At 33.4% G+C, this 13,713-nt stretch overlaps 1 protein-coding gene across 1 annotated transcript; it reads right to left on the bottom strand.

Annotated features, from left to right (window-relative positions):
- Positions 1 to 7,083: 7,083 nt before the first annotated feature.
- Positions 7,084 to 11,970, bottom strand: LOC105454584 (ubiquitin carboxyl-terminal hydrolase 30). Its single transcript, XM_011697274.1, has 6 exons — positions 11,531 to 11,970; positions 10,505 to 10,660; positions 10,122 to 10,285; positions 9,594 to 10,007; positions 8,994 to 9,332; positions 7,084 to 8,220 (listed from the first exon to the last, which is right to left on the bottom strand). Exons 1-6 carry the CDS (start codon positions 11,628 to 11,630, stop codon positions 7,969 to 7,971), a joined length of 1,425 nt encoding a protein of 474 aa, XP_011695576.1. The 5' UTR covers positions 11,631 to 11,970; the 3' UTR covers positions 7,084 to 7,968.
- Between the last annotated feature and the right edge of the window lie 1,743 nt (positions 11,971 to 13,713).

The raw sequence follows: 13,713 nt of genomic DNA on the forward strand, positions 1-13,713 counted from the left end.
TATTTTTTATTTAATATAATTTTCTGTATCGTGACATAAGAAAGTAAAAATAAAGTTGCAAAAATGTAACTTTTTTACGATAGAATAAATATTTATATATATATAGAAAACATATTTATGCAATACGATTTTCCTCTGCAAATGAAAGAAAACTTTTCGGGTTACAATAGGTACAAATTTAGCAATCTATCTCAATTATTAATTCTATTAATATAATAATTTATTATATTATATATATTATTTATATTATATATATTGATATAATTTAATAATTTATTAATTATTTTATAATATTATTTATTGTCTATTAATACATATTATTTATTAATATATTTTTTATATATTATATTTATATACATATTTGCAAAACTACTTTATATACTTTTTTGAAGGATCTCACAATCACCACAAGCTATATCTTATTAATTTTTGGGAATTTGCTAAAGTCGCGACAGCCGATAATGTAACGATGGCGGAGATGAAACGATCCGCGCGAGATCTCGGGAGTTTTCTCATCGCGTGCAAAAAGCGTACCTTACGGACATCCGGTATTTTGCGGTGTAATTCGCGCACGTACCCAGCGGCGCACGGCCCCATGTGTGTACATGGATGAACGCGCACGACGGAGCCAGTGAACTGAGCATTAAAGTGCCCTGCAAAAAACGCCGGCTTGGTGCATTGACCGCGGTTGAACACTACTATTCCAGGCAGAACAGATTGGTCCATAGACACGTCGATTCGGCGTCTATAGACATCGATTCTATGTCGATTTAGATAAATAATTAATATTTATTTTTAAAACTAGTACTCAATTAAAAAATAAAAACAATGCAGTCCTTTATTTAAGACTAGTACCAAGTACTTTAAATTTCCAACTTTGCGCAACTTTAATAACCCTTTCTGCCGGTGCTTTGTCCTCCACTTAGGTTTCTGACATTACGTATAGTTGATACGTTGTTCGGGACATTAGACATTAACATTCTACAAAGTTTCAGCCTTGTACTAATACTTCTAATAAGCTATGAAAATTTAAATGTTTGTCCGACCCGTTTACTTTTTCGTCTTCGCAGGTGCGGCGCGACAGAAGTGCGCTTTCACGAGCGTTTTCGTTAATGGCGATACTAATCAAACATTTTAGGTAGGAACTGGCCTTGTACCGAATAATTTTGAAATCCGTGTAGCCAGTTCTTGGACTATTATAGGATCAGAAGCGAAATCTGGCAAAGGCATATGACGGAGTAAAAGACACTTACATGCAAAAGTTGGTCGTAGTATAAGCGATGATATTCGTTGCAGTGTCGTCTCAGCACTCTCAGCTTATTCTTCTGTACGTCTAGCACATTTTGATACTACATCCGGCACGCGAGACAGTTGTCTAAAAGATTGACCATACTGGTACAGAAACATTCCCGACTCGGTCAATTTTCGCGCAATCAGCGCGCACCCATTGTGTATCCAAAATTAATCAACAACTGGTCAAAATCAATAACTGGTGCCAAGTCCCATACAAGTTATGTTATACATAATTATGTATATTTAACTCAAGTAGTAGCTTTCATAATAATGTATCTTAAAATTAATTAAAAAATAATATTACTATAGCAGTATAAAAAAATTTTATTTAAATAAAAAAAATTTTTATGTTAAAAAACTTGGCATTGTTAGACAGAATAAAAAAATAAAATTTAATCCAAATGTTACATTAAATAAAAATAAAGTTTAATTATTATAAGATTTGTAAAACATTGTTTAATTAAGATTTACAATAGTACTTACTTTGTTAAATTTTCCTTATTATTCCGTCTAGCAATGCCAAATCTTTTAACAAATTTTTTATACTGTTAAAGTGAAATTATTTTTTAATTAAAATTTTTTATGATATTATGAAAGCTACAATTTGGGTTAAATCCACATAATTACGTATAACTATGCCTTGGGTCACTTATTACGGATTCGCGACAATGCCTTGGGGCTGTGGCCCTGAGTCGCGAATGGCTCGACAACGCACTCTTACGCGCTCGATCTGTCGCTTAGACTCGCAAGATTTGACTTTGGCGTTCGGTTGGCGTTCGGTAACGCTTGTTGCTAATGAGTGCAGGAAAATCGCCCCTTTTTCTACTGAGCTAACCTTCCCACCCACCGTTCGAGGTTCATCCTTATCGGCGCGGTCAGTTACGCATCGCGACGCGCGCAACGACGTCGAATTCATCATTCGGAGAAATCTAGAAACACGAGGAATATAATACTGTTCATATAAAATTTTTTAACGGGCCAACTATTAAACATATTTAAACTTTTGATTAATAAACATCTACTTATTTTTCCAAGAATATTGTTATCTTTGTCTTAAAATATATTGAAATGTAATTTAGGGATACTTCTCCACATAAACGATGCATACTTCAATTTTTTTCGTGAAATATTGTATTTTTATCGATACAGTCCTTATCTCTTACCTTTGTAGTCATTTTACGTTTTCACGAAGATTTTATTTTAATGAATTTTAAGTGTATATAATTTTACATCAAATCATCAATCGTTAAGTTTCAATTTTTTTTAATAATATGGCATAAAAACCATGAAGTATTACTTCTTAATTGTTCTTAATGTCTTCCTCAAAATATCGGATAATCAGAAATATGTAATACTCCAAGCATTTCATCGAAATTACAACATTGAAAATAAAAATCAATTTAAAATTGTCGCTCGTTAACGAGCGGCAATCGTTAATGTTTGCGATCTTTGATGACAAAATTCAACTTTGATGGCTTCAAATAACTGCTGCTTTAAAATCGTCTCGTCTTGATAAAATTTTAAGATGTTGCGCTAAATTTAATTCCATGCAATTCCAATGTCCATTTCAGGAAGACACGAGATTTATACAGATAGTATAGTATATCCAGCTTGCGTTTTGATACTGGGACGAATATAATCCCGTAACGTTTCCTAAAACAATTTTCATGTTTTGCCGCGTATATCAGTGTCACGCGCGAATGCAGAATCGCGCGCGGATCGGTGGCATAAGGGTGATCAGGGACAAAATTAACAGAGTACTTTTGTCCCTGGTCTCTCCTATCCGATCGAGTCGTGCAACTTTTGCCACGGGCCCTCAAATGAATTCGCCTTCCGATTTGTCAGAGGTTCATTCGTTCCTAGGTATTAATGACACATGATATTTTCAGAGCGTTATTTTCTCTCTCTTTATACATATATATATCTATATTATATATATACAGGGTGTCCCAGAAAGATCGTATGTCCTTTCACTGGCAGATTTTAAAGAGCATTCTAAGTCGAAAACTCTTATACAAAAATGTCGAGGCTATAATACTTTTCCCATCATAAACGATTAAAGTTATCCTATTACGGCGTCTGAAATTCGCGCGCTCAGGCATGGTACATTGCACGTGCGATTGCGAAAATATGCATCGATTTTACTCAATTAAAATAAATTATACATATAACGAATACTGTGATATGTTATTTATTAATTACTTATGGCAAATCTGTTGTAAAGAAAGATCGGTTGGTCGTGATTATCATTAATACCAATTAATACCATTTCTCTTATCTTACTTTTATTTATTGATATTTTGTAATATTATACTGATATTAAAAGTAATCATAAATAAACGAGACATAGTTTAAAAGCGATTTCTTTGTCATTGTATGAAAAATTGAGACGCCTACAGCAAAAGTAACCTAACTGTCGAAATTCGATTTTTAAACTTAAAGCGTTATTAACTTATAAAATCATTAATGTTTTCAAATAAAAAATTAAATTTCGATAATTAGATATTTTTGCGATAAGCGCATCAATAATGTCAATATTTAAATGTGAGTCAATAAATCTGCTCCGCTTCAATAACCGACGGCTAATTGAAATCGCGAATTAACTCGCTCTTGAATTAACTTCCTCGTTAGATCTCCCACAATTAATCGCGATTATGTCGCGCGCCGCGCAACAATCCCATATATTTGCATTTGTATACCGCGCCATAAGTGTTTCTACAACGCCCGTATATTACATGAGTTCTGCATAAAAACGTCATGCGGCAACGCCGCGAAGAATGTCTTTACATTCGGCGTCATCCCCTATTTCGGAAGTTTCGACGGTGAAAGTTAGAATCCCCGGCGCGGCGGCGCGTCCAAACAAAATATCCTTTGTTGTAAGAGAAAAAATAAAATCCGTGTGCGCGCGAGAGGTAGAAAAAAATCCTTGAAAATTCACCACCGTCTCGCTCGATAAAGGACTCTTCGAATTATCTGGCCGAAGCAAGTCTAAATATTTGGACAGGACTTCTCCCAGGCCATGCTCGTAAAAATATTATTCCGTTTTGGACGTGCGTGTACCACTTTTTGCGATCATCCTTCGATAAAACGTGCAAAGCTTCGTTGTGGTATTATCCTGATTTGCGGTGCGTGTTAATCGAAATTTTGATGTTGACGATAACGCGCGTCCGTTGCGCTGCGCAGCGTCTCTTTATATTTCTTCGAAATCTTTGATAAGGTTGCTAACAAACTTTCGAGAATATTAACTTATTTTAAAATAAAATCTAGAAAGGATACACGATATTTAAAATGTAACGTGCAAATAAGAGCGTATAGTTAGTGAGGCGCAAAGTTATCTTTTTATGATAATAGTGGCAACTAAATTACAAAATTTACAAAATTTACAAACGTTTCAATTCATCTTCGAGTCACCATCAGTATCTTTAAAAAATTAAAATATTTCACGATCTCAAAGCGGGAATCAATGAAAATCTGCATAAAATCGAGTGTTTTATTCATCTTGGTTACAAAGCCATGTGGTGAATACAGTGAATACAGCCCACGAAGAGTCGCAAAGTATCAAAAAACGAAACGTGAAATCATTGCCGTGGTCGAATTACAATAATTGTTAATAAAAACAAATTACACTATTAAAATAAAGTTGAACTTCAGAAAATAATGTTGCCAAATTTCTTTGACACGTGAATGTCGGGGATATCGATCGTCAAACTTTAAAGCATTAACATATTTATACTACCGAGAATATTGGCATATTTTTTAGCGGACGCTATAGATAATTATAGTAACGGTAGTTTGGTATACAATTTAAATAATATCACGGCACAATATATTCGCTCGATTTTTTAAATCTGCTGTTAAAAAATATTGTAGATCTATTACTTTATGTTCGTCATATACCTATTCTCTGCCGGCAAATCTTATTAACGCTTTTGCCGAAATTCTGCAACATTATTGATTCTTGCAATCTATCGCAGCTCGCCTTTCTGCTAACAAAGCTTGTAACAAATGCATCGCATAGTCTCGCCCTCGTGATTATCTGAAAATATAACGATACGCGATGTCATCTTTATAAGAATAAGATGCCGTTTTAATAGAATAGCACTTCAATATATATGTTATTGTCAATTTTCGAAATAATTGCGTTTAAAATACGAACGTGCGGATTATATTCGTGATATAAATATCGTCATTATCGGTATTATTTATTAAATTTAATGGGACATCAATGTAGTATTTTATTGTGCGCCTTTTAAGTTTATTATATTTCACAAATTAATTTCACAAATTATAAGATTTTACAAAATGTAATTCGATATATTACGCGTTACTTCTGTATTACTTCTGTATTACTGTCGCGTCTTTCTTCGAAGATTTTATATTTAAACAAAGTCAGTAAATGCTCTGTTCAAAAAATAAACGTTTTTAAAAAATATAAAAACTGATTTTATCTGTCTTATATTATAAGACCAGTTAAATGTTAAATGCAAATTATATGTCTTTTTTCATAAACAGGTGTTTAATAAATAGATGTTTCATAAATATGTATTACGTTACGTATGTACCTTAGAACATATATTAATAATATATATATGTAATACATGTAACAGTAATATATGTTCTAAGTATGTATATAAATTATACATTATACATTATATCTATACATATCAATAAAATAAGTTGTGTACAATTCAATTAAGGTGCATCATTTTCTATTACATATTGCTCAATATTCTAAAACTGTAATGTCCGTTTTCAGATATTATTTGGTAATTTCTTCCCTATCAAACCTACGCTAATAATTATTCCAATCTATTCTTGTTTATCCGTAGTAAAAACTTTCTTGTAATGTAATGTTAAAAAGAAGAAAGATTATAATTTTTTATGTTAAATATATATTCTCTTCAATAATAAAATTTTAAAATACATTTAACAATATTTTACATGAACTGCTGTTATTGTGTGTAGAATCTTTATGATCGCAAGAAGCAGGATGAAAAGCGAAATCTCGGTAAAAGTGTACGACAGAGACACATATTTGGAGATATTGCTCAGTAACATGTAATAATAATATGATAATATTTGTTGTAATATCGTCTCAGTTATCATCTTATATTTCTACACGACTTGCATATTCTACAGGTACACCAGGCAAGGTCGAGTTGTCTTCATGTAGAAAAGACGAAAAGCGCAATCTCGTTAATTTATGCGCAATCTTAGCGTTCTTACCATTGTTTTGTGCGTGACGATAGGATTGACAATTTCGTACATTTTTCTTTCTCTTTTATTTTTCACCTCATACCCTAACAAATCTCCGACAATAGTGTACAGCGGCGCGTAAAAACTGATAAAACTGTTAAAATGTAAACTCGTAATCATAGGTATATAGTATTCATCTGTAAGTTTATTCGTACTTTTATCTGTACAGACTGCATCGTTCTGCTTCTGATCTAATTGCATTCGCAGACATTTGTCTATCTTTAATATATAATTATATATAATTATATATAATTAAATGCAAAATATGTCCATACATATTTATTATCATTTATTTTTAAGAAAAATATTTAATGTAAACTTGTTTAATATATTAAATTCTTTGACTTAATAAACTTTAAGTTAATAAAATATATGTGCAATTTAAAAAATCCGACTTTAATCTAGTGATCTACTACTAAAATGACGTTTCAATAGAATCTATTAAATATTTTTAATTAAAATTAAGCTGAGGAAAGTCACTAAGGTTTTCAATAAAGTATATCTAAATAAGGTAAATTTAATAAATCTCAAATATTGCTTTTCAAATTTTATTCCATTTTAATATGTTTTTATAAGACTTTAAATTACATGTTTACTTATCTAATATCCTTAAAGTAAATTTATTCTGGTGATTTGCATATTCTTTTATGCTAACCAGAGAAAGGAAAAAAAGATTCTTCGATTATATACAAATTAACAAATTTGCAGTCTTCGACAATAGTAATGTTTTTAACAATTGCACTATACACGAGGGCTCTAAGAGGGCCCAAATATAAATGTAATAAAAAATACAAGATCATCTCGCGCTTATCTCGCTTCAATAAATTTAATTCGACGAATATTGGCACAATCTTAGTCCTTGTTAAAATAAAGATATAATGACAAACTGATCAAATAATAAGAATTGACAATCTCCCCTGATAGAAATCTACTATCGCTATGTGTTATAGAAGCAAGAAATTTTCCCGAAACTAACGTCCGGCAGATTTGTCAGCGTTTAATAGTGGCAATTATTAACGCATCCGTCGCGAATTAAATATTTCTGAATTTTAGATTATACATATACATATATACTCGATATATTTCGCTGCTGCTATAAAATATCACCTAGAGACACACGCTTCATAGTCGTATATTATAACAAAGTATTATCGCGCAACATCGAACGATATTCATTATGGAAAATTCGACAGTCTCTTGTTTTTTCGCATCGTTCTTTCTAGCTGTGTTTTCTACGCTTGCTTATAATTGAAATTCTATTCTTCAGTACGATTTCCGATTGCTGCATACGTAATCGCTCTGCTTCGAAATGTCGAAAGCATAAGAGAGAAAGCATGGCTAAAAAGAGCGGTCCGGTTATCAATCGACGCGTTATTTAGTAATTCCTATAGATTGCCTATCACCTTCGCAAATTTGTTCCTAGCTAGGATAGACGCTGTTGACGCGCTCGTAGAAGAGCAGGTACGGACTGGCAAGCAGCACCTGCGTCAACGACACGCTCTCGACAATGACGTCGGATGTGTACAGCCATTGATCCGCTTTGTTTCCGCGTCTGAAGCAAACGAAGTGGCCGGAGTCCACCGGGCCGCGGTGCTCGATTACCGCGCACAACCGGTACTTGTGCTTACCCTGTATCGTCATGAAACTATTACCAGGAAACGCCGCGTCACCCTGTAAAGATTTCAGATTAAATTAAGTGAATTGCCTAGCCAATCATACATTTAGACTGATAGTTATAGGATTGTAAATTATTCCTGAAATTTCTCAGGGTTGGGAAGTAACGCGTTATACTTAGAACGCCGTTTTTGTTACTTTCTTCTATTAATAGTAATAGTACTACCGTTACTTTTACCATTATTTTATCACATTACATTTTTATACTCTTGTTTATTTTATAATATATTTTTAATTTACTTTGAAATGAAAATATTTTGTATAATTTATAGTATTCTATATTTTATAGGCTATATTTCAACAATCATTACCAGTATTGAAAATCTATAATTCACATTACATATATGTACCTATATGTTACAGATTTTCAATACTAATAGTAAATTTTGGAATGCACTTTTAATAATAACATTAATGTTTAAGAACAAAAAAATAAACTTAACTTTCTATGAATATAAATAATATAAAGAAAAATTTACTCTATATACAAACTAATTTAGAGAATTTCAAGTTTTTAAATTTATTACATTTAATAATCATTATAGCAAATAATATAATCTAATTGAGCTTATTGTAGTATTAAAAAAAGTAACAAAAAGAAGGAACGAATCATTACTTCGATAAAGCATTACTTTTTAAAATCAATAAGGAGTAACGAGAACCTTTTTACCAAAAATAATGGTGACAGTAACGCATTAGTTTTTTTAGAATAACGTTCCCAACTCTGGAATTCCTTACTTAAGTTTTATTAAATGTTTATTATAAATCACCTGCGCGCTTCTCTTTTTTGTCTCCGTATAAGTGTAGGGATCGAGCACCAGAAATTCCGGGAAAGTGATCTGATCGTCCCTTTTAATTGGCACGCCCGAGGAGCTCCACGTGGTCCTCGGAATGTGTAAGCATAAACACTTGGGCAGTTTGCCGAGGGTAAGTGTTTTGATGGCGGTGCAACGTGACGAGCATCCTTCGCAATGCACGTCGCGCACAATTTCGCTGTCTACAAAACGCGACAACAGCCGCTCCAAAGTGTGATGCTGCGACACGAACGACGAGGTGAACGGCGGTAATGGTAACGATAAAGTCTCCAGCTTATCGTAACGCACTGAAGACTGCAAAAAAAAAAAGAAATAGGATTAAAATTCAGCACTATTAAGGATAGGATTTAACATTAAGAATAAAATTTAAGATTATTAAAACTATAAATTACTTTAACAGAACCAAAAAAAAATACCACTTTTGATAAGCATTTCGATCGATTTAAAAGAAACATGCAAATGATTGACTTAACAATTAATATTTGAAGATAGGATTTGTGCATAAAGGAATTGATAACAAGAAAATTTAGTTCTGTCTCGTTTTCGCGACAATACCTTCCAGAAACAGTTGCTACACTGAACTTGGCTAGTGATAAGACCTGAGAACGGATGCGTCTCCACTGACACCGAAGGAATGTTAATGAATGGCATAGCGCAGAGAGATTTCCATGATCTGAAGAGGCTCGTGCAGTCGCCGTTGCTTTGAATGCTTCGCGATAGCAGTTCTGAGGATCTAGCGAGGATCATACCGGGCTTGCACGTGCTCGGAGACACGCTAGATACGGACAAGGTCGAGGTCATCACTTGATTGTTGCAGTTCTTGTCGAAGCCCTTCGGATTATCGGAATTATTCTCCACTGACGCGATGTCATTGCAAGAGGCGCTTCTGAGATTCAGAGTATCGCCCGTTCCTCTTACGTCTGGTTTGTTAATCGGGCTTGGTGGCAGTGCGTCAGACAAACAACCTTTCTGAAATCACGAATAAATACTTTTCAATCAAGCCATAAAAATCTGGAAGAAAATTTTTTTGCAACGTTTTGTCAAGAATTTTTGTTGCACGCAATAATGCGGAATGTTGCGTACCCTATTAGCAGGTTGTATCTCAGCATCTAACGCGCTGAGAACCACGTGGAATAGCTCGTGAGCATCTTGGTGACCAGGTCCAAAATTCCACAAGGAACCGACGGAAGAGATGATTTCGACGGGTGTCACATTGCCGTACAGATCATCCGCAAAACCATTAATTTCTGTCAGATACATGTACATAAGTCAGTAGAATGTAACAGTACAAAAATAAATACAAAAATAAAAAATTTTTAATTTAATATAAAAAATACTTGAATATCTTGAGGTTATTAAACGACAAAAAAAACAAAATCTAGGAGAAATAAACTTAACATTTAGAGACTATATGTTGCCATTTTTAATCTAGAATTAAAATACTGAACGTCAGATCAAGGCCATACTTTTGAGAACAGAATGCAGCGTTTCGGCAAAATTTCTATCCTTCTTCTCTTGCTGTCTCTGAAGCCAGAAGATGAACCAGGGGCAAGCAGCTAGCGCTTGCAAAAGGGAATTCAAGAAACATGTGTATCCCAAATTGTTAATCCCAACAACTTGACCTAGAAGCAGGCAGTAAAAGTCACAATTAAACATTGGAATTTGGTTCATATTTTTCTTAAGATAAAATAATTAAGAGATAAAAATATATAAAATAATCGAATGTAAAAACAAAAAACACAGTAATTCTGCCTTTAATAATAAACCTGTGACAGGATAATTAAAATGAAATCTCCAAAGGAATTAACTAATTCATTATATAATTACTTTTTATAATTTATATAGTTTACTATTTATAATTATTTATATAATTTATATGAATACAATTTATATTCAGTGTGGTAAAACATTTACATTTTATCGAGATATAACTACAATGACCATATCTTCTTAGAGAGAATAAAAGAACTTGAAAATTTTAAGACTTCGTTTCTACGTGTTTCTAAACCAGTTTACGACTGTTAGTCTGCACATTATAAAATTTTCTTGCGTAATATACCAAAATAAGGTACTGTACAGTTTTGATAGTGAAACTGATAGTTTGAAACTGATTCGACTTTAGTGGAACAAGTCCTTGGTTTAAATCTGAAATAGGTTTGAAATAATAAAAAATGAAAACAGAATCTGAATAATTTTACTAAAAAAAAAATAAAAAAAATAGAATCAACAAAGGACAAAAGGTAAATTACATATATATTTACTTGTTAAAATAAAGGACAAAATTGGGTTTTGAAAAAATAAATAAATCTAAGTACAGCTACCTGAAATAAAGGACTGTCCTTTACAACAAAGAACGCATGATCGCCGTAGAGAGACAACGCGTAACTACATTGCTCTCTCCACACGTTAGTTTCTATTACAAAAATAGAAAGAAAAAACAACGAAGGACAAAAAACGCGTTCGACAAATGTAATCCCCCTCGGGGCCGTCACCTTTTTTCCTGGGCTTGGGCGACGGGCCCCACAGGACGAAGAGGCCGACGGCGATGGCGAAGCCGACGCCGGCGAACATCGCGATCTTCTCCACGTCCATCGCGCAACCGAGTCGGCGTCGACCGCGGTTATTCTTCCTCCAAGAGTCCACCTGCGACGGAACGCTTTAACCTACGTTCCGGCTAATGCAGCTCGCCCTCGACTCTCGTCCGGGCATACTTCCGCGACGACCGAGCCCTCGGCCCTCCGAGGCGCACCCGACGACGACGACGATGAGACTCACGCGGACGACGCGATCGAGTTTTGTCGAGCAATCGCCGGCAAGTATATCCTTTTCTCGGGTCGCAAATCGAGTCAGGTACGCGAGCTCGCGCGGCGACCAGCGGCGACACGAGCGATCCGCGTGAGGTTATGGTCGTACCGCGTCGAGCGCGACGATATAAACAGAACGAAGCATGACAGGACAAAACGAATCGAGATTCGAGAGACAAACCGGCGAGAACGTGTTCCGGCTTTTTCTCTCTTTTTTTCTCTTCTTTGCAAAATAAGCATACAGTGCGGCGGGTAGGAGAGGGAGGGGGAGGAGGTGGGAGCGAGGGCTCAAGCCAAAGGCCAAAGGGCGCGCAGTTGCAAGCTGAAAAGGCAGCATAAAAAAATTCGCGCGGGCGCATCATTTCGAATCTTCGGTTCCAAGACGGGGAATCGGCAATGTAAGTATGCTCAATATGCTCGGCGAGTAAACATACATTGTGTAACGGGTTTATCATATGATTTGGGAATTTAAAAAAATTCAAGCGAACTGCGCGGCACTCGCGCTTCAGACGAGGTGCCGTCAACTGGCGGCCTCTACACGAACAAAATATGCATTTTTGAACTACGTAGCCGCGAATATTTCTGGCAGGTATTATTTACTATTTAGTATTATATTATTGTATAGCCCCCCCAGTTTTCAATCTCGGACTGTGTTATATGTATTTGTGTGTTCACAAAAGGTAATTGGCTAATAATATTTTACAAAAATAATGATTAAAAATTGATATTTAATGATGTAAAGAATAAATGGAATCACCAAGGAATTATCGACTTATGTATATACATCGAAATTCGACTTTTTTAAGTTTTTTTTTCAAAAATTTAAAGTATATGGAAAAGTACATGATTAACTTTTAAATTAATTTATTTATATTACCTGATAATAACTTCAATAATAAAAATTTTATCATTGACGAGATACTGTTATTCTTACGGGAGTTAGCGTGGCTGTTTAGCAATTGCTAAAATTTAAGCAATTAGTCAATAATGTAATATTAATTTTATGATTTATTATTATAGACTAATGTTCTTTATTTTCTTTAGACATGTACACTGTATTTCATCTGTGTTACATCTTGCTAATAGTAAATTTTATTTAAAATTGTATTTTTATAGTTATCATCCGTGTTTGATTATCCAGAAAGATATAAATGTAACAGTAGAAAAGAATTGTAACTTTGGGGCAATTTATATGATATTATAGCATTATAAGTATTTGTTATTACTACTTATTTATAAAGCATTTATGTAATAATAAAAATCATAATTTTAATAATGACTTATTAGTCAAATATTTATGTTAATAATTGCAAATTTATGGCAATAATCGATAACATCGACACTTTACAATTACCTCCGGGTCGTCCAGGCCCTTTGGCCGGCACGAAAATTTATCCAAGGTTGACGGTTTTTAATAACAGTATCTCGTCGCTATATGTATGTACAAAAGATAATTGTCTAATAATATTTTACAAAAATAATAATTAAAAATTAATATTTAATTTGTGTAAAAAATAAATGAAATCACCAAGAGATATATATATATCGAAATATATATATCGAAATATATATACATATATATATATATCGAGGTATATATATATTGAAATTCGACTTTGCGCTAATCTTTTATATATATAGCTTTTTCCAAAAATTCAAAGTATATAATAAACATGATTAACTTTTAAATTAATTTATTTATATTACTTGACAATAAATAACTTCCATGATAAAAATTTTATATTTTAAATATTTAATATTTCTTAAAAAACAAAGGACTTGCGAATAATGTATCGCTAAAAAAAACTTTCTCATTACTTTTATACACTGTTAAATCTATAGTGTTAAACTGAACCTTATTTAAGTCGCCA

Source organism: Wasmannia auropunctata, unplaced genomic scaffold (assembly GCF_000956235.1).
Source record: "Wasmannia auropunctata unplaced genomic scaffold, wasmannia.A_1.0 LD335981.1, whole genome shotgun sequence".
Lineage (NCBI taxonomy): Eukaryota > Metazoa > Arthropoda > Insecta > Hymenoptera > Formicidae > Wasmannia > Wasmannia auropunctata.

Excerpts from the sequence above, each read along its gene's own strand:
- LOC105454584 (XM_011697274.1), bottom strand. The coding sequence starts at position 11,630 with ATGGACGTGGAGAAGATCGCGATGTTCGCCGGCGTCGGCTTCGCCATC. Across the intron at positions 10,286-10,504 it reads GCTGCATTCTGTTCTCAAAA|AAATTAATGGTTTTGCGGAT; the intron begins GTATGGCCTTGA and ends TGTATCTGACAG. Across the intron at positions 9,333-9,593 it reads GTAGCAACTGTTTCTGGAAG|TCTTCAGTGCGTTACGATAA; the intron begins GTATTGTCGCGA and ends TTTTTTTTGCAG.